The 27,136-nt window shown below is 37.2% G+C and overlaps 2 protein-coding genes and 1 long non-coding RNA gene across 3 annotated transcripts; all 3 read right to left on the bottom strand.

Moving 5' to 3' along the window:
- Positions 1–2: 2 nt before the first annotated feature.
- On the bottom strand, positions 3–12,499 carry LOC124443725 (cysteine--tRNA ligase, cytoplasmic-like). Its single transcript, XM_046994235.1, has 22 exons — positions 12,246–12,499; positions 11,844–11,932; positions 11,282–11,378; positions 10,171–10,269; positions 10,021–10,086; positions 9,485–9,565; positions 8,833–8,883; positions 8,606–8,695; positions 8,271–8,359; positions 6,112–6,337; positions 5,579–5,619; positions 4,734–4,821; positions 4,153–4,260; positions 3,923–4,048; positions 3,449–3,546; positions 3,321–3,361; positions 2,693–2,841; positions 1,867–2,101; positions 1,731–1,801; positions 944–1,003; positions 791–874; positions 3–333 (listed from the first exon to the last, which is right to left on the bottom strand). The coding sequence occupies exons 1-22, from the start codon at positions 12,420–12,422 to the stop codon at positions 202–204; spliced, it is 2,298 nt and encodes a 765-aa protein (XP_046850191.1). The 5' UTR covers positions 12,423–12,499; the 3' UTR covers positions 3–201.
- LOC124443727 (autophagy-related protein 13-like) lies at positions 12,455–22,562 on the bottom strand. Its single transcript, XM_046994237.1, has 14 exons — positions 22,395–22,562; positions 22,204–22,316; positions 22,024–22,104; positions 21,440–21,562; positions 21,144–21,190; positions 20,687–20,827; positions 18,911–18,951; positions 17,059–17,269; positions 16,576–16,758; positions 15,824–15,896; positions 15,631–15,747; positions 14,746–14,835; positions 14,538–14,660; positions 12,455–12,744 (listed from the first exon to the last, which is right to left on the bottom strand). The coding sequence occupies exons 2-14, from the start codon at positions 22,279–22,281 to the stop codon at positions 12,640–12,642; spliced, it is 1,413 nt and encodes a 470-aa protein (XP_046850193.1). The 5' UTR covers positions 22,282–22,316; positions 22,395–22,562; the 3' UTR covers positions 12,455–12,639.
- A 1,642-nt stretch (positions 22,563–24,204) lies between these two features.
- On the bottom strand, positions 24,205–25,730 carry LOC124444078. Its single transcript, XR_006947819.1, has 2 exons — positions 25,440–25,730; positions 24,205–24,672 (listed from the first exon to the last, which is right to left on the bottom strand). It is a non-coding gene; the product is annotated as an uncharacterized LOC124444078 (long non-coding RNA).
- Positions 25,731–27,136: the final 1,406 nt, after the last annotated feature.

Genomic DNA, 27,136 nt, shown 5'->3' with positions numbered 1-27,136 from the left:
CATTGTGAATTCATTGTTTTTTTAACGTTTGATACAATACCACGAACTCTACTGTACACACACAATATTACACATCAAATTTAGAATAATGCTTCTGACTATTTTTGAAAAAAAAAATCGAGGACTTTATGTGAAATATTGTCCGTTAACAATTGCCAAAGGATAATGTCCACGCTAGTCTCGTAATATGCACATTTTTATTTATTTGATGTAGTTTTGCGCTCCAGGCCCTATTGAATTGTACAGTTTGTCTTGTTGCTGATATAATTTCTTTAACTTCTTTATTTGCTTTGCGCTGATCGCTTCGCCATTTCCATCGTGAGTTGGAATGCCCTAAAGACGACATAAAAGTCAACTTACTAGTAACGAAAAACAACAAAGAAACATGAAAATTTCTCAAGTATAAAACCGAGTTTTCATACTAATTTTTATAAATAACTCGGTTCGGGGTGCCCCCTCGGGAGCTTGCGCGCACGCGGCTCTACCCTCCCACCCATAGCTCGTCGCAGTTACGCCAATGTAAATACCGTTAGAAAGTGAGGTGAAGACGCCAACTTGAAAGATGGCAAAACAAAACTCTCAGTCAAATAGAAGATAAAAACAAAACAATTCTATAAAACACTGAAATACCAAACTATCAACTCTGAAACAATTTATCAGGCTAGAAGAAGCAGATTTTACTCGTAAGTATCGTCACTTTTGCAACCTGTCAAGATGGCGGCTTGCATTATTCGTAACTATAGAACTATGGGTATCGGTACATCGGGTTCTAGATCATTCGTTCTCATACCTGTTCGTCGAACGCTGAATATTTATCTTTTTCGTGTTTGAACATTTGTGAAGGTGGAATTTTAGCCTTTGCTAACTTAGCGGCCTTAAAATACAACAAACGTCATACAACTTCGACTGTTAAAGATGGCGTTGCTGTTGAAGAATAACGAACCTTCTCTTCTTCTTGTTTCAATTTTAATTTTTCTTTTTCCCTTCTCTTTCTTTCTAATTCCTGTCGTGAAAGTTATGGTCAGAATGGTCATAATATTAAAATAATATTAAACCCACCGTCACTATAACAACAAGCTTTTCATTCGTCAACCATCATGCACTGCGCGCGTAATCGGTCATTTTTTGAAGCGGGCATGGCGTGATTTCACATAATGTTTATACGCACTTTTTGTCCTAGTAAATCAGAAATGTGTGTTTGTAAATGAAAATACGCGTCCTTCATATTCTGTTCTCATCGCATAATGGTTGATTGTGGCAAATTTTCATCCGATTTGCAATAAAAATGGAGCGATTCCTTGAATGAAAAATGTGAAAAAAAGTAAAAATCATCTTCGATTGTTCGTATATGAATGCTTGAAAGCGGAGAAATCATGAAGAATGACTACGAATAAGCTTCAGGTTAGTGGTGTGACACTGGTGTAAAAATATGTATCAATAAGGACGCCAAAACGTGTCCCAGTAAAAATCTAATGCCTGATTTAAGCCTTCGTAATCCTTGATCCCTCGTAATCCTTCGTAATCCTAATTTAAACCTTCGTAATCGCAGCAATCCTTGTTGAATTATAAATTTTTTCATTTAAAAAAATTTACATGTGATTCTACAACTATACTTAATCATATTTTCGTAAAAGAGGAAAAGTGAAATTATCCGAGAGAGACTCCCATATAAAAATAAACAAACGCTCGCAATGCGTGATGGTTGAAACTCGCTCTTTAATTCTACGCACCTGCAATTGTTGCTGCCTTTCCTTCTTCAATATTCTTGCATCGACGAATTTTATGACCGACGATTGACTATCTACAAGACAAAGAAAACGAGTTCACGACACTCCTAAAAATCGATTTCTCGCGAAAGCAAAATACCATCTTGATCTTCGAGCTTTACGCCTAGATTCGGCAAATGTTCATCTCTCAGAAGATCGCACAGCTTCATTATTTCGCTAACTTTTTCCTGTCGCGCGATGTTGCGAACTTGTTCGCGAAACTCGGCTAAAAGTTGCACGTAAGGAAGAGCGATATCTTCATGGTTCGTCACGTGACTCGTGGTACTAGATGTCTGGAAACCTATTGTCTGAGGACCTTCGTTTGCACCGAAAACCTGCGTAAAAAAAATCACAGATTCAACTGCAACACTAACGATAACTGAGAAAAGCAGTTTTCTTAAGGGCAAAGAAGCCAACACTTTCGCCAGTGCAAAATTTATGTCATATTTTGATGGCTAAATGGTCTTATCAAAAGCGATTCGAAAAATTTTATTGTTTTTGACATATAGATAACATAAGAAATGGAAAAAACAAGTACTTCGAAACATCAGTTTTCAATGTTTTACTACGAGCTAATTATTACCACAGAATATAGACTATACAGAAGGGTCAATCGTGTCGGAACCTTTGATGTTTTTGTTCTCGCGCATGTCGTACCGCGCATGTCGTACCGCGCATTGTGGCCGCCATTATTCCAGCCAGATGATTAGGCTTTTTGACTTTTTCCCAACCTTTCAAATGATCCGAAGTCATTTCTTAAGTCAAAATATTCTCGAATTCAACATTAAGTATTGACGCCATGTTATTTTAATGGTTGGAAACAAGTGACAAGTCCTAATCAACTGGCTGGAATAATGGCCGACGTGAGGCGCGTTGAACACCTGAGTGACCCTTCTGTATAATCATTATTCTGTGCTATTACCAACCCGAAGCATGTCTGTGATATATTTCGCAATGTTTTCTAGCAGTTGATGATTCGGAGACTCGTTTGGTAGTTTCTTCGTTGCGATGTAAATATTCGTGATTTTTACCAACGACTGCAAGTGAGAAAGAACTGTTGGCGTATCAATCGAATCTAGCAACAAAAATTAAAAAACCTCATTTTAGACAAGAACCAAGTGATGGCTTTCACGAAAGCTTTGAATAAATATACTTTGCATTCTCAATAATAACAATAACATGGGTTCAATATTCACCATGGGTTCATCAATCACCATGCGGTCATCAATCACCATGGTTCATTAACCATTATGTTTCATGAATCACCATGGGTACATGAATCACCATGGTTCATCATCAATCACCATGGGCACATCAATCACCATGGTTAACTAACCATCATGGCTCATGAACTATAACCGCCAATCTCATATTCAAAATACCAATATTGCAATGCCATTGGTTATCGCTGGCTATGCACATAGCCGGCTATACTTCACATTCATTGATGGTTGCCACGCGTACAACACATGCAAATGTATCAGCATAATTTAAAAAGAACCTCTTTTATTCTTTTCAATCAACATATAAAAACATCGTATAAGATGATCCTACCACATAAGGCACGATGAACGTCGGCTTTTTTCGCATGTAAACTAAAAAAGAAGTAACAAAAGCAGGTGATCCCTTTCGTTTGAAGAGTAATCAAATATGAATGACGACGAAAAAACTGATCAACGTACGTTGCCTGCAGTTGTTTTTCAGCTTCGTGAAAGTTGTGACAGGATGCAGAAAAAACTTCCGGTTTGCGAAGTATGTCTTTGACGGCAAGGAAAAAGTCCTGCAAAACATTGATATTGTAGAAGTGAGAAGAAGACGAGATGCCTTTCGGTGGTTTGGTTATATTTGCGTGTTATGTTGCTTAAGAGTTGCCACTCATCCTTATCTGGAAGAAATTCACGGCAATGCAGTGTTACATGTGAAAATTTATCTTGTCAACCATGTTTCAGCGCAGTTGTCTTTAGTGACACTCGCCCATGAAACGATCCAAGAAAGATTTTGATTGGTTCGAGGACTTCGTGTAAGTCACGCGTGATTTGAGCACTGTCGCGACACGACAGGAAAAACCAAACGCATTTTTTAATTTGAGCTTACTTTTGTAGCAAAAAAAAGGGAAAAGCTACAACTTAGATTATCGAACAAGATCAGTGGCGTACATTGAACAATTTCTCAACTTGAACAGCTTCTTTCAACACGTTTTCGCTATAGTCAAGCGTGGAATGCCAAGAGTGAAGTAAAAATGCCAAACGGATTTGCCGTGCCGAGTTCTTAGCCAATGCTTCCTAAAAACAAAAACCATGCAAAACGAACAATTAACAAGACGAAAGTCAAACGCAGTAGGAAGATGTAGGATTATCGAAGCTAAAAACGGCCAAGTAAATCGTACCTTGATGGTAACAAAGTTTTTCAATGATTTCGACATTTTACATCCCTCGATTGTAAGATGACCGGCGTGAAGAAAGTAATTGATCCATTGGCAACAGTTGTAATAAGACTGCAAAAAAAAACAAATTATATCGTGCGACAACAGTCATAGTAGTATCGTAGTAGTATTTCAGCAACAATCATTGAAGTATCTTAGTCTTTTAGACGGTAATCTGAACTTTTCCTATCATCTATCTATATGCTATTTATGAAGCTGTGTCCCATAGTGCATCTGTGTATCGTCATGCTGTTGTATCGTGATGCAGCCGCATTCCACTATGCATCTATGTGCAGCTATGTCCCGTCATAAATTTGTTTCCGGTCATGCAGCTATAAGGCATTTGTGTCTCAACATGCATTTGTGTTCGGTCATGCAGCTCTAAGGCATTTGTATCCCATCATTCATTTGTGTCCGGTCATGCAGCTCTGTCCCGTCAGGCATTTGTGTCCCATAATGAAATTGTGTCCAGTCGTGCAGCTGTGTCCCATCATGCACTTGTGTCCTGTCAGGTAGCATAGTCCCAACGTGCAGCTGTGTCCTACCTCAGTCTGTGCCATTTCATTGTCGTGATGAGGAAACTTTAAGTCGACTCCTCCAGTGTGAATGTCGATAGGACAACCCAGAACATCGCTGAAACGACAAAAATGATTTAATACCTCTCAGCAAACGTTATCATCAATTGTCGTTTCCTGCGTTCTGCAAAACGGATCAGTTTTCACGGAGAACGCATTTTCGGCGTTCTACAAAACGGATCAGTTTTCACGGAGAACGCATTTTCTGCGTTCTACAAAACGGATCAGTTTTCACGGAGAACGCACATCTAAAGCAATCCTTGCTTTTATTAACGATCGTTTTACTTTAAAAGCGCGAATGTAAAACAAGCAGCCATTGCGACAACTGAATCATTTCAGAAATTGAACAAATGTCACAATCTAGTCCTGTGAGCTTTCTCATATCTAGTCAAGACCTCTGTATGCTTTAACATGCATCAACGAACAGTCCTCTGTGGCGACGTATTAAACTGCCATTTATCACATGCAAGCTTCACTTCCCGTTAAATAGTGCACTTTTACTGGCTGAAAACATTTTTTAGGCTGTCCATTACTCTACGTCCACAACGAAAAAAGTGAAAAATTTCCAAAGCAAACAACAAGAAAGCATGTATGATGTCATAAAAATCCTCTAATAAACATCGCTCTCTCAGCCTTTATAGAGAAATTTATTGAACCGAGATCTTCGAGATGTTGTTGTAATGAATAAGGTCGTAGATGACAAGACGTCATTAATATTGGACAGAGTTTTTAAAATCACAATGATAGTCAATCCATCGCGCAAAAAAAAATACCTCAAAGAAAAATACGCGAGATTTTAGTGTATTATTCCCTACCTCGCCATAACAGAACATTCAATATGCCAACCAGGACGACCCTAAAGGAGAATCATTCATTAATAAATTAAAGGAATTGGACTTTTGCTAAGTAGTTACTGAAAAAAATCATCTTTCAACAAGTTAACTTTAACCATGTGAACATACAGTGACCTAACCTTACCCCAGGGAGATGTGTATATACAGTACAATGACCTTACCTTACCCCAGGTAGATGCGTATATACAGTACAATGACCTTACCTTACCCCAGGTAGATGTGTATATACAGTACAGTGACCTTACCTTACCCCAGGGAGATGTGTATATACAGTACAGTGACCTTACCTTACCCCAGGTAGATGTGTATACACAGTACAGTGACCTTACCCTACCTCAGGCAGATGTGTATACACAGTACAGTGACCTTACCTTACCTCAGGTAGATTATATACAGTACAGTGACCTTACCTTACCCCAGGTAGATGCGTATATACAGTACAGTGACTTTACCTTACCCCAGGTAGATGCGTATATACAGTACGATGACCTTACCTTACCCCAGGGTGATGGCCAAGCAGGCTCCCCCGGTTTGCTGGCTTTCCACAAGGCAAAATCCCGGTTGGATTTCTTTCCCATTTCGTTCTGGCTAAGTTCTCCCTCAGCTTCGGCTACCGCATCCAAATCTCCTACAGCCTCCGGGACAAGACGAGCGTATTCGTGGCCTTCACTCGAAGCAAACTTAACTGTATCAAAATATACTGAGCCATCAGCCGCGTATCTAAAACGGTATAAGTGAAAAAGACTTTGAAATAAGTCAAAGAAAAGCGGAGTATATTTGCCATTTTATTCATGTACAGCGTAAAGAATAAAGCCCAGCAGAGTGCTTTTAAAAAGTAGTAGAACACAAAAATAAGCAAAGAGTATTTTTTTGAAAAGCGTAATGTTTCGCCTTGACGCACAAGACATCAAACAACATTAAATTAAGGGTAATGTGGAATATTAACATGTTGGTTTTGCATATTCATGATAGCATATTGAACTGTAAGGTTGGATAAAAGATGTGACAAACAGATGGGATAAGGCGGTATGAAGTCAGACACGGAGATTACATAGAAGACACGAAAAACACAAACAAATATAACAAGAGACAAAATAACATTACAATAACTGAGGCGAACTGAAGCGAGTTTCCTTGGAAATTAAGAGAGGGTTTTATTTGGTTAATTTAAAGGCTTCCACGAATAAGAAGTTCTTTGGTGTCTGAAGAAGATTAAAGGGTTTTAAAGTCATCAAATGTAGCAGTGAGATTGATTGATAATGACATGGTATGGATGATGGAGTACGATTTTTACAAGATTTGTCTGTGGAAGAAGTTATACCTAAATGCTCTGAAATACGAGTGAGGAGATGGCTGGTGGTTTTACCCACTTACGATGCGGAACGGCTTCGACAGGTAAAAGAATATAAAAGATTGGATTTCAGAGTTTTAGGTATTTTATCCTTGAACGCGAACAGCCTAGAAAGTCGTTTAGTGGATCGGAAGAAAAATCTTATCTCACAAAGTAAGAATAAGATGGAAAAGTAGTGCGATAAAGTCGGTTGATTTGAGGGCAACATTTGGGATGAATGCAAACCCGCAAATGGAAGGCCGAAATACATTATATTGAAATAAAAATGACCAGTAAAATGACTGATACAGGTGACGACACGGGGTTCTTGACGTCATGATTGTGTGTAAACCATTGAATTATATATATGAATGTAAACCATTGAACTATATATATGTATGTAAACCATTGAACTATATATGTATGTAAACCATTGAACTATATATGTATGTAAACCATTGAACTATATATGTATGTAAACCATTGAACTATATATGTATGTAAACCATTGAACTATATATATGTATGTAAACCATTGAACTATATATGTATGTAAACCATTGAACTATATATGTATGTAAACCATTGAACTATATATGTATGTAAACCATTGAACTATATATGTATGTAAACCATTGAACTATATATATGTATGTAAACCATTGAACTATATATATGTATGTAAACCATTGAACTATATATATGTATGTAAACCATTGAACTATATATATGTATGTAAACCATTGAACTATATATATGTATGTAAACCATTGAACTATATATATGTATGTAAACCATTGAACTATATATATGTATGTAAACCATTGAACTATATATATGTATGTAAACCATTGAACTATATATGTATGTAAACCATTGAACTATATATGTATGTAAACCATTGAACTATATATGTATGTAAACCATTGAACTATATATGTATGTAAACCATTGAACTATATATGTATGTAAACCATTGAACTATATATGTATGTAAACCATTGAACTATATATATGTAAACCATTCAACTATATATATGTATGTAAACCATTGAACTACATGGAACGCTACCTGAAGCAAATAACTGAAGCCAAATCTTCCGCCCACACACGCAAGATTACACCCAGACACGCGTGTGTAGTGTTTCGAGATTCTTTCGCGGAGTGAAAATTGATTGAATACACACGCGTGTCTGGGTGAAATCTCGCGAGTCTGGGTGTAAAATTTCGCTTCAAAAAATTATTAGACTTTTCTATTACAGGTAGACAGGTAGCGTTCCATGTATTTTAGTTCAATGGTGTAACGACAGTAAAAAAACTTACGCGTAACCGTTTTCAATAATCTTTTCGATGTACGCAACAATTTCTGGGACGTACTGACTAACTCTCGTGAGACAATCAACAGGAAGTATCTGGGTAGAAAAAGAGGAGAATTATAACCAAATATATCCATTCTTCATCATTTTCTTCCTTTATAAGTATGAAAAAGCATTTCGTTTGCTTCCTTAATCAATACTTTAATTAAAGATGCAGACGAAATGGTGACAGGATAGTAAATCAATGTGTGTACAAACGTGATCACAACATGACACACATTTCCATGTCACGTGATATGAGAGAGTATCAATAAATGTACAAATGACCACGACGTAACTTACGTTTAAAGCCTTCATGTCTTTATGAAATTCGTCTTCCCAATGTTTTGAGAGTTCGGAAAATATTTCATGTTTTCTTATTTCTGATCCAAACTAACGAAAAGAAATTCAATGATGATGAATCGTGTAACAAACTTTCAAAGTTAGGCCAATACAAAAAATCGTGCTTTTCACAAAGCAGAAATCCAGTTCAAAACCATCATTGTCCAACATACACAAACAACGCCTACCTGATTATCTAGCCATGCAGACAATGGATCAAAAGCTTTTTCAAGCAGTTCCTAAAGAATAAACGACAAAAGCCCTTTATTCAAAACAAGGAAATTTTATGATTACATAATGAGCACGCCTGTGCTGGTTTGAAAATGCGTTTGTTTAAATCTGTGTTCTACATCTTTCAGCTTTTTATAACAGGAACGTTCCAACCACAAATATTTGCCTTTTCACAGAATACAAATGCATTTTCAAGCCAGTAGCTTTAAGGCACGTTCACGGAATTCAACATAGTTGAACAAACATCGTCCAACATAGTTGGTGAAACAAATATTGAATCGTTAAAACACCATGCTGTACGATGGAAGACGATGTTGAACAATGCAGAATGATGTTGAATGATGTAGGAGGAAGTGGGACGATGTTGGATGACGTTGGACAATATAGGACGATGATGGACGATGTGGGACAATGTAGGATAATATTGGACAATTCAGGAGGATGTAAGACAATATAGGATGTTGGACGATGTGGGATGTGTTGGACGATGTGGGATGATGTTGGGCAAACTAGGATGATGTTTAGCAAAGTTGGATGGAGAAGCCAAACACATACTCGTCACAATAAAACAAATATTTCGTCCAAACAAATAAAAAAGAAACAGCTTACATTGACTGCAGCGGACATAGAGTCATGATCATCCGATCGAGAGGCTTGCTCCAGGTTTTCTTTTGCAGGAGCAACTCCATTCTAACGTTTGACAAAAAAGCAACAACATAAGATGTTTTAAGCAATTAAGTATTCAAAGTAAACGAAACGCTTTCCAATGGCTTACTCGAGCTAAAACATAAATTTGCAGTGACTGTACATGCATCATTCAGATATTTCCATTCTGATGGCATTGAATTAGGTGTGACAGTCTTTGATAAACACGGTGAATAATTTCAAGTGTAAGGTAGATCGAGCACACAATACGTACGATCGCTTGCTTGTGATCGAGCAATAAACCTCATACAATCATCTTCACTTACGATTCGATGTGATTGTTCAAAAGTACAAAGTGACTGCACATGTGACAAAGTCATGCACAACCCTCCTCCCCCCCCTCTCGAAAGTACGACTCTCGTTTATCTCATGTAAACAGTCGTGAAATAAATACAAAATTACTGGCACACAGGCTTGGCTTTAAAAGCGAAAAAACTCACAATTATTTTCTCCATCATATTTTTCTTTTCGGGATCAGTGGTCTTGTTCAGTTTGTCGGCAAATTTCTACAACAAAAAAGGCCAATGGAGTATGATCATCTAGGAAAATCACCCAATGACAACATTAATGAAAACACATTGCAGGCATACTTTCATTGATTCATTAACATTGTCTAAAATCTGTTCAGTAGGATGACCTTTCTCTTTGTACTCCTTTATGAGGAAGTTTCTTCTAGCTCTGAAAATAATCTTTTTGAAAAAAACACAAAAACTATTTTACGATTAATTTCATAAGTGACATGCAGTACATGATAATGATGGGAAGGCAAACGCTTGATATTTTTTCGTGATCCAAAGGGAATTCTGGTTGATGTTGTACTTCAAACTTGGATTGTCCAATAAAAAGGCTTTCTTTTTTACGTAGGTCACGTGACGCTACGTCAGATTCTTCAAAGAATTTCACTTTTAAAGTGGAGCAGTCTCAGTGCCACTAGCAAAAGGGGGCAAATAAAATTTTTAAAGCAATTGTGTTCAATTGTACAATTGAAAATATAAGTATGAACAAAATGTAATAGACATTGCTGTCAGGGTTTTGTAACCTCCCCCCCCTCCATTAAAAACAGCGTAGCAAATGCTACTGATTACGCAACAATTTTTGACGTTGCTATGATTAAGCAGACGTCAACATGGTGATAGCTGTAATTTGTAACAATTTATAAAATACATCATTTAAGCTGTGCCCTCAGGAAATATGAAGACTTTAGACACTGTTTCATTGTACCACATTCATTGTGGGTATCACAGTCTTTCTTAAGCATGGTGCAGATGTAGTTGTAGTTAATTTCCTCACTTCCAAATGATTTACAACACTACATGTTCACATATAGTGGTGATTGTTGTAAATCAGAAGATATTTGAATACTGGTATCAAACTCACATTCGACTTCTAATTGCTTATATTTGATACAATATGCCCAGGTTAAGTTCAGTTTTTGTGACAAGCTTTCTCAATGGCAAAGTTTGGTCAAAGGATTTTGATCATATATTGTATAAGAAATTGAAACAAAAGACGAATTGCCATCGGCCTTCACGAAAAAATTAGGAAAAGTTTAACTTCTACAACAGCTCCCAATTTGTCTGCAACAAAATTACAACAATTACAATGCAAGTTCACATATAGTTGTGATTGTTGCAAATCTTCGTAGTGGATGGAATTACACACTGTAAAACCACAAGCGAACTAGGCTTTAGGGCACCATACCTTATCATCGATGTCAGTGATATTCATTACATAAAATACATCATAATTGAAATAGTCTTGATAAACTCTTCTCAGTATATCAAATGAAATGTACGACCTGCAACACATGATAAAAAAACCCAGTAAGTTACCACACACCCGATTACTGACAATGGTAAGTCGAAGACATTCCCTCAAGCGGTGGATTTCCTGGGGGGGTACCCCATAAAATTCTTTAATTCTTTAACACCCACCCGGCCAAGAAAAATTCTAAAATTGTTTTACATACAGTAGATATTATAATAGTATTAGACGCTAGGAAGCTGTACAGTAAGTCTGAGAAAATAAGTGGAGCTTACACAGCTATACAACTACAATGTATAACTTCCTTGACTTGATATAGAATCCTTGAAAGCCAATAACACTTTCATTTTGAAAGGTTCACTCATCCGTAAGCCTATAAGTCTACAATAGCTTGAGGCCCTGTCACCTTTAGCTAGGAAAATGGTGCACCCCCCTGGAAAATCTGTGCCCTATCTGTCAAATGAGCATTGATCAGCCACTGCATTCCCTGTTCACATACCGTGCATGTCCCATGTGCGATGCATCATAAACTGTTGGTCCACAGCAGTACCATTTAACGAGGCGACCATTATGTGGTACAAAGTCATTCTACAAATGAAATGAAAAAATACACAATTTGAAGTCAACAGATAATGATTACTTCAACCAGTAGCGCAGCCAGATGGACTTTTTATTTCCGCTATAATTTATGGTAATCTTTCAGAATCTACATCACTAGAGTAAATCTGCAGGCTTATTGCGCTACTTATGTCAACTGCCATATGCCTAATTTTTAGGAAAAAAAAATATCGAATTTTTAGCAAATTGGAACATTCACTTCACAAGAACCATCTTATAAAAGGATGTTGGAGTTTTGATAAGGAAACTTTTACAGCGTACTACGAAAATTTAATTATCAAACCTTTTCTTTAGTTAAGCTGTTATATATCCTAAGCTCGCTTTCTCCTTGAGGTTGCCTCCAAGTTCTTTTCATATCCATTTCGATACGGCAAGTTCGCCAAAATAATTGAAGGCTCTTTGTCGTTTTGTTCGTAAGTAAGCGATAGCCTGCCCAACAATTCCCAAATTTACTCAGCATAGAAGCTCAATAGTAAGCATTTGGTCACGCAATTTTTCACAACAATATTTTAATTTCAATTCAATAAAAAATGCTTAAAACACTTGTTTTAAAAGTAATCTTTGATAAACTATCTTATCTACAACATGAAAGACTTTAAGACACATCACATTAGCCAGCACTATTTAGTACAGCGGATGTCCCAACGTGAAGTAATAATAAAAAGTTAGAAAGAAATTTAGTTAACACTCGGTTGGTCTTCCTTTTTTTCCAACTGGTCGATAAAGTCATCGAAATTCTTTATATTCTGCTCATAAACATCAAGTTCATTTCCCAAGGTATCCTGCAAAATGAAAGTAACAGAATTGATGCATTTTATCTCGTCATGCGCAGTAGCGCAAACATGGTGTAGCAGGGGAACGGGTAAAGTGGCGACAATACGCGACAATCGATAAAAAGACTGCCCTAGGACTTCCCAAGGGAAAGGCAATGGCTACCATTTTGATCTCATCACAAAATGTGAATACAAATTGCATTTCAATTTACATAATAATACCACTTAGATTCCATAATTTCGCAGAAGCACTATGGCTAAGGAGCATTTACTATATACGACGAGTTTTTTTTAGAATAGACATGTTTTCGACATCTCATGAGAAACATGACTATTCTAAGAAAACTCGTCGTATATATTAAATGCTCATCACTTAGATCGTGGTCGCAGGTGTTAGATTCAGCTCCCAGAATCCGCACTGTGGATTTCTGATTCCACATTTTGGATTCCAGATTCCTTGGACTTTGCCGGATTTCGGATTCCAAAAAAAACGGATTCCGGATGTAATTGCATGGATTCTGGATTCTTGGGGGTTTCCTGGTTCCAAAGATTCCATGAACTTTGCTGAATTCTGAATTCCCTAATTTGTTCACACGCACACAGATGTCAAAGGCCTATACGTACCAATACATCATGCACAGATGTCAAAGGCCTATACGTACCAATACATCATGCACAGATGTGAAAGGCCTATACGTACCAATACATCATGCACAGATGTGAAAGGCCTATACGTACCAATACATCATGCACAGATGTGAAAGGCCTATACGTACCAATACATCATGCACAGATGTGAAAGACTTATACGTACCAATACATCATGCACCGATGTCAAAGGCCTATACGTACCAATACATCATGCACAGATGTGAAAGGCCTATACGTACCAATACATCATGCACAGATGTCAAAGGCTTATACGTACCAATACATCATGCACAGATGTCAAAGGCCTATACGTACAAATACATCATGCACAGATGTCAAAGGCCTATACGTACCAATACATCATGCACAGATGTCAAAGGCTTATACGTACCAATACATAATGCACAGATGTCAAAGGCTTATACGTACCAATACATCATGCACAGATGTCAAAGGCCTATACGTACCAATACATCATGCACAGATGTCAAAGGCCTATACGTACCAATACATCATGCACAGATGTCAAAGGCCTATACGTACCAATACATCATGCACAGAAGTCAAAGGCTTATACGTACCAATAAATCATGCACAGATGTCAAAGGCCTATACGTACCAATACATCATGCACAGATGTCAAAGGCCTATACGTACCAATACATCATGCACAGAAGTCAAAGGCTTATACGTACCAATACATCATGCACAGATGTGAAAGGCCTATACGTACAAATACATCATGCACAGATGTCAAAGGCTTATACGTACCAATACATCATGCACAGATGTCAAAGGCCTATACGTACCAATACATCATGCACAGATGTCAAAGGCCTATACGTACCAATACATCATGCACAGATGTCAAAGGCCTATACGTACCAATACATCATGCACAGAAGTCAAAGGCTTATACGTACCAATAAATCATGCACAGATGTCAAAGGCCTATACGTACCAATACATCATGCACAGATGTCAAAGGCTTATACGTACCAATACATCATGCACAGATGTCAAAGGCCTATACGTACCAATACATCATGCACAGATGTCAAAGGCCTATACGTACCAATACATCATGCACAGATGTCAAAGGCCTATATGTACCAATACATCATGCACAGATGTCAAAGGCTTATACGTACCAATACATCATGCACAGATTGAGCTGAAGACTGATGGAACAACTGCAGTGGTGGGGCATTCTGACATTCACGATAGAAACGAGTTAGTCCTGCCGACGAATTATCTGACGCAAACGCGGCTTTCTGTCGGAAAATGAAGTTTAGAATAAACGGACATGGAAAAATGGCAAACTGTTGAAAGCTGTTTGCATTGTTGAACAGAACTAACCAATTCGACCATGATAAAATCATCCTCGGGGTTGTTTTGTCCAAGATTTGTGACCAAAGTATCATTTTTCGACTCAGTGTTTCCGACATTCTGTGGCAAAACGAGAATAAGTGTATCTCTACATATGATAATAACTACAAGAACGTAAACACTACAGTTAAATTTTATCATTTTTGCGTTAATTACAGAAGCCCTCGACAAAACAACACAGCAAGATTGATGAAAAAAAAAACTACTTTTGAAAAACTGTGCTCACTTCCGCAGAGTTCAGGAGCTCCGAAGTGCGGAGTTCACTTCCAGAGGGTAGTGCGGAGTTCACTTCCCAGAGGGTAGTGCGGAGTTCACTTCCCAGAGGGTAGTGCGGAGTTCACTTCCCAGAGGGTAGTGCGAAGTTCAGAAGAATTTTCGGGGAAGTTTTGAAGCGACTCCATCTCTGCTGTTCCGTCGCTTCTGATTAAAGTGTTTATAACACCGAAATCTACCTCACAGTTTTCTAACTACAATGCAAAGAACATTCATGATGACATGGTAACTACTTCTTTAACATTTAAAATAGTTCATTCGAAACACATCATGGATATTACATCACATTGGATGATTAAGTACAAGAAAATGTAGCTTTCGTCGACAGTTTGTCGTAAAAATCAAACATTCGCACATTCATTCGCACATACATTCATTAAAATCTTGTACTTGTGAATGAAATGTTCGAAAATTTGACGTCATAGCAACGTAATTTGCATAACCAACAAAGTTCATTATCTCAAAAAAAGAAGTAAAACAACACAATTCCATCCGAAAAGTCTTTAAGTCATTTTAAATGTTCTTTGCAATGTTATCAGATAGCTGCGTGGTATAATTTCGTGTGATAGAGCATTTCTGCACCTTTGATGAACTTTGAGACGTACTTCCGGTCAAGGTGTGTTGACTACCCGACTCGTCGGACTTATTTACGAGTAGACTTGCAAATGGTGGCGTGGAAGACAAAGGAACGAGTCCTTCCTGCACATAAGATCAAATCGATTAACTCACTTTATATTATTCTATAGAACATGAATACTATGCGACGTCTACGTACATGCGATGCGTGCTTTCTGTCACGAACAAACGCCGCTTCTGTTGTACCTTTGGTTTCCGAGAATTTCCTCGTTCTAGTTGAAGGTAAAGATTACGTCATGGCAAAATGTCATAAATTTTTTATGGAAAACTAAAGAAAGTGCGTGTTCCGTAAATTCTTGGTACTTTCGAAACAACCGAGCGAACTTCGAATAAAATTCCCGAGTGTTTTGGTTGGATGTCTTTAAATAACGACGTCGTATTTTTAAAGTCTTCTTTATCGCAGACTATCTAAGGACATCAAGCCAAATAACCAAAACAAGTAGGTAATCGTGATTTTCTTGTCCTCCATGCTGGTAGGGCTGGTTAGATTGATAGACCAATCGGTTTTATTATCTATTTCACAGCCCAAATGCTGAATTACGTAGTTGCTGAGATAACATTTTTAGCACTTAGCGTCAACAATTCTAATTTTAATTCCAATTCAAACTCTGATTCTCATTCTAATTCTAGTTCTAAAACTATTGTACCTATTATTCTAATAAACCTTTAAGAATCATGACTAAATATAACAAGAGAATATCATTACGTTTTATTGTTGTTAGAAGACACTGTACATGCCTTTCCTTGTTTAATATTCCATTGAGCAATACATGAACATGAAAAAACCGCAATCAGGACCCTTGCCATCCCCCAGTTAGCACATGCTTACTTCAGATTTCGCAGAAGTTCAAAAAATGAACAATGCAAAAGAAGACAGTAAGATCTACAAACCTTTCGATATTTGTGTTGCAAGTAGAACTATCCCTTTCTGGTTCAGTTTGGCTAGCAGAAGAGTGTTCAGTCGTCGCGGATGGCTTAGAACTCGCGGTTGTATCAAATGTTTGCGGTGAAACGTTGCTACGAGACAAATCAGTATCCTCTACGGCACTAGCGATTTCCTTGACAATATGGTGCCTACGTAGAAAAAATCAGCTCGAGAAACATTTATATTTTATGACAAACCGCTGACAATTGAAAGACAGACAATGCACTCATTAAACTGAAAATAACTGAAATGCTTCTTCCCGCCAAAAGTTAATCTTCCCACGCGCGGCCGAAAAAAAGTTCATTTAGGTACGACGAGAAGTTAGAATGCGAGAATTGACCCCCTCCCCAGACACGCGTGTTTGACAGTGAAATTTGGTTTCTTGGAAATACAAGCACGCTTACGTTAAGGTAGCTTTTCCGTTTAATACATTTTTTCAATGATTTCACCTCAATTCAGTGGTCATAGCAACGGGATATTGCATCCCAGAGTCTGTATTTGGAACAAGTTGTAAATTCTCGTCGTTGCCTGGTAACATGACGGAATCGTTGGACGTTGATCTGTTGGTGTGAGGTAGGACGAGTTTGGTTCTATACCCAACAGAAAGCGTCAATCCTCCGCGTGGGGTCGCAATACTTCCGACAGAAACAATGCGATAACCTACAGAAAAGTACGATAAATCCATGTTACTTTGAAAAAAATAATCTGTTGTTATTTAATGTCGAAGGTTGTACATTTTCTGCAAAAGTAATCAGTTAAATTCCTGAGTAGGATCCCATAAAATCCTACAACATCCAACCAAGATCCTGTAAGATCCTTTCACATCACGGATGAAATATACTTAACCCTTTATTACACGTTGTGCACAATAGTAAACGCGATGAAAACCGAGTCAAACTCGAGTGAAAAAGTAGACGTAGCTCGCAGACTTTGCAAGATACTAGATACGATTGCATTACGATTCAACTCGAGTGAAAAAGTAGACGTAGCTCGCAGACTTTGCAAGATACTAGATACGATTGCATTACGATCCAACTCGAGTGAAAAGTAGACGTAGTTCGCAGACTTTGCAAGATACTAGATACGATTGCATTACGATCCAACTCGAGTGAAAAAGTAGACGTAGTTCGCAGACTTTGCAAGATACTAGATACGATTGCATTACGATCCAACTCGAGTGAAAAAGTAGACGTAGTTCGCAGACTTTGCAAGATACTAGATACGATTGCATTACGATCCAACTCGAGTGAAAAAGTAGACGTAGTTCGCAGACTTTGCAAGATACTAGATACGATTGCATTACGATCCAACTCGAGTGAAAAAGTAGACGTAGCTCGCAGACTTTGCAAGATACTAGATACGATTGCATTACGATCCAACTCGAGTGAAAAAGTAGACGTAGCTCGCAGACTTTGCAAGATACTAGATACGATTGCATTACGATCCAACTCGAGTGAAAAGTAGACGTAGTTCGCAGACTTTGCAAGATACTAGATACGATTGCATTACGATCTAACTCGAGTGAAAAAGTAGACGTAGTTCGCAGACTTTGCAAGATACTAGATACGATTGCATTACGATCCAACTCGAGTGAAAAAGTAGACGTAGTTCGCAGACTTTGCAAGATACTAGATACGATTGCATTACGATCCAACTCGAGTGAAAAAGTAGACGTAGTTCGCAGACTTTGCAAGATACTAGATACGATTGCATTACGATCCAACTCGAGTGAAAAAGTAGACGTAGCTCGCAGACTTTGCAAGATACTACATACGATTGCATTACGATCCAACTCGAGTGAAAAAGTAGACGTAGCTCGCAGACTTTGCAAGATACTAGATACGATTGCATTACGATCCAACTCGAGTGAAAAGTAGACGTAGTTCGCAGACTTTGCAAGATACTAGATACGATTGCATTACGATCTAACTCGAGTGAAAAAGTAGACGTAGTTCGCAGACTTTGCAAGATACTAGATACGATTGCATTACGATCTAACTCGAGTGAAAAAGTAGACGTAGTTCGCAGACTTTGCAAGATACTAGATACGATTGCATTACGATCTAACTCGAGTGAAAAAGTAGACGTAGTTCGCAGACTTTGCAAGATACTAGATACGATTGTACTACGATCCTACACCAAAGTTTCACCAAGGCAGGTTAAAATATTTTGGAAACACAGAGGAGAACATGCTCTTGCGATTTCACAGACTTTTTACAGCTAACTTAAAGTTGTATCAACATGCACTCGAGATATATCACTCCTGGATGCATGCAGTATTTAAATGAATAAAGAACTTACTTTCGCCAAAATCTGAAATTTTTATTTGACCAAAGTAAATTCTAGAGAAAAAACAGTTTGTCAGAGATAAAAAATAACCTTCACTACGAGACTTTATCTCCGTAAATAAAACTTCTTAAACGAAAATCATACTGGTTATTTTTCCCCCTCCCCCCCCCCCGCCAAAAAAACGGAACCCGCACAAATTAACTATGAATTTACTGAAATTAATATTCACAATAATGTTACTAGCATTCAAAACAGTTTGATGAACTTGGTCGTTCTGCGTCTCTGGAAGTTCACAGGGTATGTAAGTATTGAAAGCAAAACAAGTTAAAAGTACTGTATACACTGATTTTCACCTGAAATAAATCACGCAAAATTACCACGACAATTTTATTACGACATTAACTTAGTGCTACGAGCAATAACAAGTGTGTAACTAAATAAACCAGCTACTAAATTAACCAGAACAAATAGTTATTGCCTGTGGCGGATTACTAATTATAGAGCCTGTAGGCTAAGGGGCTGTTCATATGAGCCCGGCTAACCGGGATTCAGTGAGGTGTTAGATGATTTTGGCAAATGGAAACGATTCTATACTTATCATTAGATAAATCTTCTCGAGCAATTTCACAATATACTGATTTAATGACAGCGCAAAACATTTAAAATTGAAACAGCCAGTTTGGCCTAATTTGAGAATTTCAACAGAAATGACTTGTGGCGCTTAGCAAACAGTTGTAATTTTTACGCTTAAAGTTTTGCCCCCTTTCAATGCATCAAAATCATTTAATGCATCACTAAATCCCGGTTAGCCGGGCTCATATGAACAGCCCTTAAGAAAGTTGAGTCTTTTGACGACGTTTGCGTTCATCAAGTTCCCATTTCTTTGCTTTTGCCCTTTCTGTTTGTAGGCCATAGTGTAAACCATCGGAAAAAGTTCATTTTAAAGTTCAAACAAAATTTTTAAAATCATTTAAATGGTCATGGAAACTGGGAAAACCCACTACTTTACGAGTTCTGAGCATCGCACATTTAAAAAGTAGACAGTACGAAAGCCATTTTTCCTCTGCATTCAACTGCTCGTACGGTTTTAACACGTGAAACACTAAATATGTCTAGATAACACGGACCTCTTGAAATCCTGGATTACTGGATAATCCACCATTGAAAGCCAAGATTACTGGAAAGCCAAATGGATAATCCACCCCTGGTTATTGCAGACTAATAAACAACTATTGGTTGAGGTTGAGCATGATATCAAGAATTATTCAGACCGAGATCAATGTTAGCTATCTACCGACGCGTAGCCGAAGCGGATAACGTCGACCGAGGTTTGAATAATTCTTGACATCATGCAAAAGCCAAATTCAACAATTGTTTTATTATTCACCTTAACTAACTGAAGTATTTTTAAAACATATCAACGTAAAACAGTTTTAAAACCTTCGCAAATTTGTCCTTGTCAAACGGTTTTTTCAAGTTCTTCTGCTTTAAATATGCCGTAAATATGTTCAAAGCCAGTTTCGCCGCTTTTTGAATGTTTTTCACATCCTTTTGTTAAAATTGTAGAAAGTATTATTTGTAGATATGACGTCATAACCTGCAGATATCGAGAATTATTTGTAGGTAGTTGACCAATCAAAACCAACATTGTTTACATAGTGAATAATAAATTATCTCTGAGCAGATTTCTTTTAAAGCATACATAATTATCTGTGCAGGTTTCATTTTTCAGGGGGGGGGGGAGCCCTGCACAAATGTTATAATACCATTTATATGTAATTTCTTTACCTGTAACACAATATATAATCTTGACCTTGGTTACGAGCAATCTTATAGGCAGGTAAAACCCGTGTGACAGCAATCAGAGATCGAAGCAAAATTCCCATTCTGTTGTAAACTGTGAAGGTTATCTTGTTGCTATATTCACATCTGTGCAAATCATCAGAATAAGCAAAAGATGACATATCATTGAAAATAGTTGAATAAAAAGCTCTCAAATAGCTATAAAACATGCTGGGCACAATGTGGAGATAATGTATTCAAAGTAATTCTTTATCAGGAGAGAATCTGTAGTCATCTGACAGAAAGGACAATGATTTTCCCAGGGGGGTGTAGCAAAGTTTTGCCAGGTTTCCAGGACTATTAAGTATCTTGCACTTAACCCACATATGTCATTTTCAAAATTTTCAAGGGGGGTTCACCCAACCAATTTCCAGAAAATCAACTCATGTTCTTTAAGACTTACTTTCTATCCATTCCTAACTTCCATGTTTCTAAGACCATAGTATTGCCCTGTTAATGAATAAGAAATTATATAAAAGTTAACTAATGGTGTAAAATCACATGAAAGCAAGGATTTGTGAGATAATGAATTTCTCCTAGAAGGTGCAGTTCTGCAACATTTGTTTTGCAAGCATAAAAATTGTTATTGAAAAATCTAAATATACCAGGAATATTAAGTCTTCAGTCTCATGACAGATTGGCAACTCTAGGTCAAAAACACATGTCCAAAGCAATATGTCCTTGTAAAATAATGCATACCTCGTTTGTTTTTAATGAAACTTCAACACATAATGGACTATCTACAGAAGGCAATCTATTATTGCCCATTACTTTCTTTGTCTCTTCTAGAACTTCATGGATGTCGGTGATTGCCAGATTGAACTAAATATATAGAGCAAAGCATGGCAACTTAAAAAATTCTCAATTGCAACAAAGATGGCAAACTGACTGTAAGGTAACTGCATTTAATTTTGGGAATTGAATGATGAAGCTGAAGCTACTAAGCTCATCACACAATTGTTGAGTACAACACAAAATTGCACTCCTGCTAATCTGTGGCAAACTCATTTCTCCAACAATGACGGCAAGCTTTTTGCTAAAATATTTCAAATGAACCAATCAGTGGAGTGAAAGTGCCATTTTCAAATAGTTACGAGGTGATTTTGAAGCCCAACTCTGTGAGTGTGAGTATGAGTGAGCTTATACGTAGATAGCATGTCACTGTAACAACAACTTTATATAGCTGCATGATTTTCAATCTTGAGAAAAGCGTTACTGCAAACACATCACATCTATTCATGACACAGTGACAGATTTATTAAACAAGAAAAACATTTCAATACCCAATCATAGCCCATTGCATTTGGTTTTGAGATCGCGGAGATTTTCTCCCCAAGTCTGGACTGAACGATCACCTGAACGACCTACAGATGACAGAGTGAAGTAATTTTGATTATTGGCAGCGGGAAATCGTCGTTAGTTGAACGACGACAAGCAACAACCAACAGGAAATGTACACGAACTTTAAATGAAAAGAATTTCTGAAATTTATTGAGGTCTTTCTCCTCCTGAGGAGTTAATTTCCACGCTGGATCGGCCATCACAGTAAACTCGACGCAGATCTTACTCTATCAATCTAAACACAAAATTCATCAAATAGTTTGTATTATATTCAATTTTATTAACTGAAGATTTGACATTTCACATTTCTTACCCAGAGAATACAGCATCCGAAATGACAAGTAGCTTTTCTACAATAGAGGTCTCTCGTTTATAGTAGAAAAAATGTATTGAATACATAATAGATGTTCTAAAGTTTACAGAACTCAAACATTCTCACAATTTTCAAAAATGGTCATAAACATCGTCCATTTTGAGCAAGCGAAAATTAATTTGTCAACATGCGTCACGGGGGGTGGGGTGGGGTGGTTAAAGCAAGATTAAAGAGTACAATCAGAATCAATGATCAGAATACACAAAAAGTTATGCTGGCAAATAGAACATCTTATAAACTCAAGATATGAGCTTTTATTAAACAAGAAAACACTTCACGGTTATGTTTCGTCTTTATTCCATGGTTATTGTCAAACCAGAATGTAAATTTACAAACCAGAAAAAGACCACGAGCTCTTTTACTTCTTTAGGTCCCTTAAGTCCATTATTTAGCAGAGGTTATTGTATTCGACGTACAAAGCTGGAATTAGTGTGTTTGAGAGTGTGAAAAACTAGACATACAATGTGAGTGTCAGGAAAAATGAGATGATAGGAAGATGTGTCGAAGAGTATCTGTATAACTGTCGTTGAATAAAATCAAAATAAATCACTGCGAATGGTTTTCTTGTTTCATTAAAGCTGTTATCCTCAGTTTACAAGATATTGTTTATTGCTTTTCAAAAGATTTTTTTATATTTCATCAAATAGGTGAATTGCAAATTTGGTAAATGTTTTAATGAGGAGGAAGTGGTTCTCAATTTTAATGTTGTGAACCGGGGTCTGGCGTGAAGGAGCAAATTCAAAGGATAATTAGCTGGCCGAAGCTGGTGGCTACACGCACGCGTTAAGCTTTTTTAATATCAACGACCGTTTTAGTAATATTTATTCAAACTCGCTTGTTTACCACGATCAACTTTGAAAATTTGTCCCGGTTGTTCAATCGCGCATGCGGAAGTGGCTACACGAAAGATTTTCCAAGTTGAAAGAAGTGTCAAATGTTCATTTACATTCGAGAAAAACGCCTTAAAAATGGCACATGGTTAATAATATTTTTTTCCCTACAGGAAATAGATATTCAATAGAAATATTGGCAAGCCTATTCAACTGTAATCATTGCGGAAACATTTCTCAGCAGTAACACTAAGACACACCCGTTGTCTTTCCGGGTGAAATTACTTTCTCTAATCCTGCATCTCAACTTGCAAGATTTGAAAGTTCTTAACGGCCCATAGCATCTCTTTTCCAAGTCCTGTTGATCGAATGGGCAACAAAAAGTATTCTTCCCGTTTAAACACGCAAATAATTTGGTTAAATTACGATAAAGCCAAGTGACTCTTTGAGCACAATTTTCTCTAAAATGAGGACAAAGAGGTCGTGAACAATGCTTATTTACAGCATCATTCTATACAATGTGCTTTGAATGTCGAGACAAGCACGAGGCCTAAATAAGACTATTTTTGAAAAGCTGCATCAATTGTACTTAAGATTGTCTGTAGTGTCATCGTTTTCCGGAAGTAAGCGTGGCGCTCTAACAAAGGGCGACCGCGAGAATTTAAGAGTCGTCCACGATTATTCCACGAGGGAGATAGGGAGGGATTGGTTTAGCAAATGTAGGAGTTTTTTATTTAGATCACAGCACAATTCCGTTGTACGAATCATCGTGATAATAGTGGATGATAATAGTATCCTTAGTTTGGCATTTAACCTCATTCATGTACGTTTGTTTCATGTTAAGTTTAAAAAGAAAACAGACTACGAAGAAAATAGCTGTCTTGAAGTTGAATATTTGAATTAAAGCGAGAGATGCAAAATTGAATGTAAATATTTCTTTTTATTTCAAAGCCTCCTTTACAGACAATAAATTTACCTCGAGTCTATTTTGTGGACTTTCCGAGTCTCAGACTCTGGTGTCTGCCGCCCCCTTCTGACGCAACTTTCAAACGAACGACAAGGAGATCAAGCAGACTGAGATTTAATTATATGCACAACATTATTTAAGAAGGAAAAGTATCAGGCTCATCAGAAATTGAAAATGCACCCGTAATTCCATCTTCGCTTGCCAGCTATTAATTTTCCTAGTTGTCGTTTCCTAGGTTGCTAGCAGTAGAATCAGGGTATAGTATCAGTAATGAGTTAATCGTTTCAAAATGCGAGGTTGTTGTGCGCGTGCAGGCAACATATGTCCTTTTGATGTCGATGTCGGTGGTCAAAACGCCATTGACAAGTAATTGTCAAGTAACGGTTTTCCTTTCGGGATTCGATACAAGCATCTGGAATGTCTTAAGAACAAACAAAGAGTTACCCGTCAATTGCAAATAAAAGAATCATAGTGACCACAAGAAACAATGTTACTCTTTTGAAAATCGTCCCCGAACAGAAAAATACAGCTAATTTGTAATTCGTATAATCTATAATTATGGTTTGTACCCGACTAAATTATTGTGTATATATATTTTGTTATTCCCGCTGTGTTGTATAGGGATTTGGTGAAACCATTTGGTTTGAAGTTAAACAATTGTCAAGGTTTTGTAAGTTATGACTTCATAACTTTCCATAAATTTTACATCATAGACTATATTACCTAGGAAATCGTGAAGACGACGCTGTTTTAGCTAAACAACTATGGCAATTGAAAATAGCAACATGTTTTTGCTTCTAAGGGCTGGGTTTCCTACATGCAATTAGGACACACAAGTGTAGCGTGTCGTGGACTAGTCTCTTTATAACAAAATAACACAACTATACCGCCACGTGGATGTGTAGAGGAACTCCCTTTTTAATCTCTAAGGGGCTCAATTTTATCATTAAATTCAAACTTGAATAGTAAAATTTAGTAAGGTACATGTATTTCAAGGTCATAAATATATATTTCTTTGCTTCGTACGTGGGGATTTAATTTCCAAAAATTAGGTCATCAAATTCCAAGTCGTTTGATAACACCTCTTTAATACGATAAAGACCGTCTTGAAGGACTGACACGAGGCTTTGTTTCTAAAACATTGTTTATACAATTTGGCATCTGTTTCTAATACATTATCCTTCCTACCTCTTTATCTCGGAAGTAAAACAATGTCAATTTTCATACTTTAATCACCGCTCGTTATTAAGTTCGCTTTTAATTTGGTATTTGGAGGAGCTGAAGTGCTTGAACGAAAGCAAACACAAAATGGATGCGATTGCCCGCGATTCGGGTATTGGCCAATGAAATTTTGCGCTCTTTCTCTTTAAAGGAGAAAGTCTGTCTCATAAGTTGTACCGACAAGAACTCAGACGGTTAATACCACCAGTTCATTCTAACTAAGCAATCATCTTTGACTGTGCACCTGTCAATGGATCAGTGTATCAAAGACAGGTCGGACAGATTTTTAATGCAAACAAAAAAGGATCTTTGAAAAAAAGTAAATCAGAATTTCGATAGTCTGTAGAAACCAATAAGTTAAACACTTGCCTACGACTTTTTAGTATTTTGTTCAGTTCGTTGTCACAAAACAAAGATCCACGCACGAATTGAAATTGCCCGTGGCATTTGACGAATTTAGTACATGAATTTTCAATGCACTTAATGTTATAGTTAAGTGCTCTGAAATGTAATCGCCTCTCATTTACGTGAATAAAGGACTCGGCATATGTTCATGAGTGCAAAATCCAAGCCTTAAACAACAGTTGACATTGCATGTGCACGTTTCATCCAATCATCATTTTATCTTGTATTTAGTGCTCTGAAATGTAATCTCATTTACGAAAATAAAGGACTCGGCATATGTTCATGAGTGCAAAATCCAAGCCTTAAACAACAGTTGACAATGCATGTGCACGTTTCATCCAATTATCATTTTATCTTGTATTTAGTGCTCTGAAATGTAATCTCATTTACGAAAATAAAGAACTCGGCATATGTTCACGAGTACAAAATCCAAGCCTTAAACGACAGTTGACCATGCATGTGCAGGTTTCATCCAATCATCATTTTATCTTGTATTTAGTGCTCTGAAATGTAATCACTTTTCATTTATGAAAATAATGGACTCGGCATATGTTCATGAGTACAAAATTCAGGCCTTAAACAACGGTTGACAATTGCATGTGCACGTTTCATCTAATCACTATTTTATCTTATATTGCTTATGGCCAGAAACATTTCTCGATGACTATTTACCTGTAACTTTCAAACTATATCTTTTTTTTATAACAAACAACACGAACTTTCAAACAACTATAATTTTTACGCACACAATAACCTTTATTGATGACAGACGCTTAAGACTGTAAAACGAAGTTCTAGCTCAAAACAGCTAGCAGCACTTTTTCCCTCTATGGGAGTGCAGAAGGCCTTTGAATAAAATACATGTGAGTACACCTGTATGACGCAAGAGAGCTCTTGCACATGAAAAATGATCAAAAACAGGTGACCCATTTCACAGTTTATCATGCATTGGCCGGTACCTGAATGATAGAACAATAGTATTTTGATGAAAGACTGTCCTACAGCTTTCGCTTTTCTTGGCCAACTAATCAAAGCACATGGGCACAAGCAAATCCATCAAATACTGTAGAGTGCAAAACGCTTAAGCATTGAGCACCTATTTTCAGACACTGTTTATAGAATTAATTCATCTTCTTATATACTCCGTCGCTGCAAAACGATTTTTTGTTCCAAAAAAGCAATCTAACACTACTAAAACGATTATTTTCCCCAAGACCACATTTTAAAGGAAAGTGTTGCACGACTCGATTAGACGGATT

This window comes from Xenia sp. Carnegie-2017, unplaced genomic scaffold (genome assembly GCF_021976095.1).
Source record: "Xenia sp. Carnegie-2017 unplaced genomic scaffold, XeniaSp_v1 HiC_scaffold_21, whole genome shotgun sequence".
Lineage (NCBI taxonomy): Eukaryota > Metazoa > Cnidaria > Anthozoa > Malacalcyonacea > Xeniidae > Xenia > Xenia sp. Carnegie-2017.
Note: the sequence above shows the minus strand (reverse complement) of the source record. Positions and strands in the feature narration are given on the sequence as shown.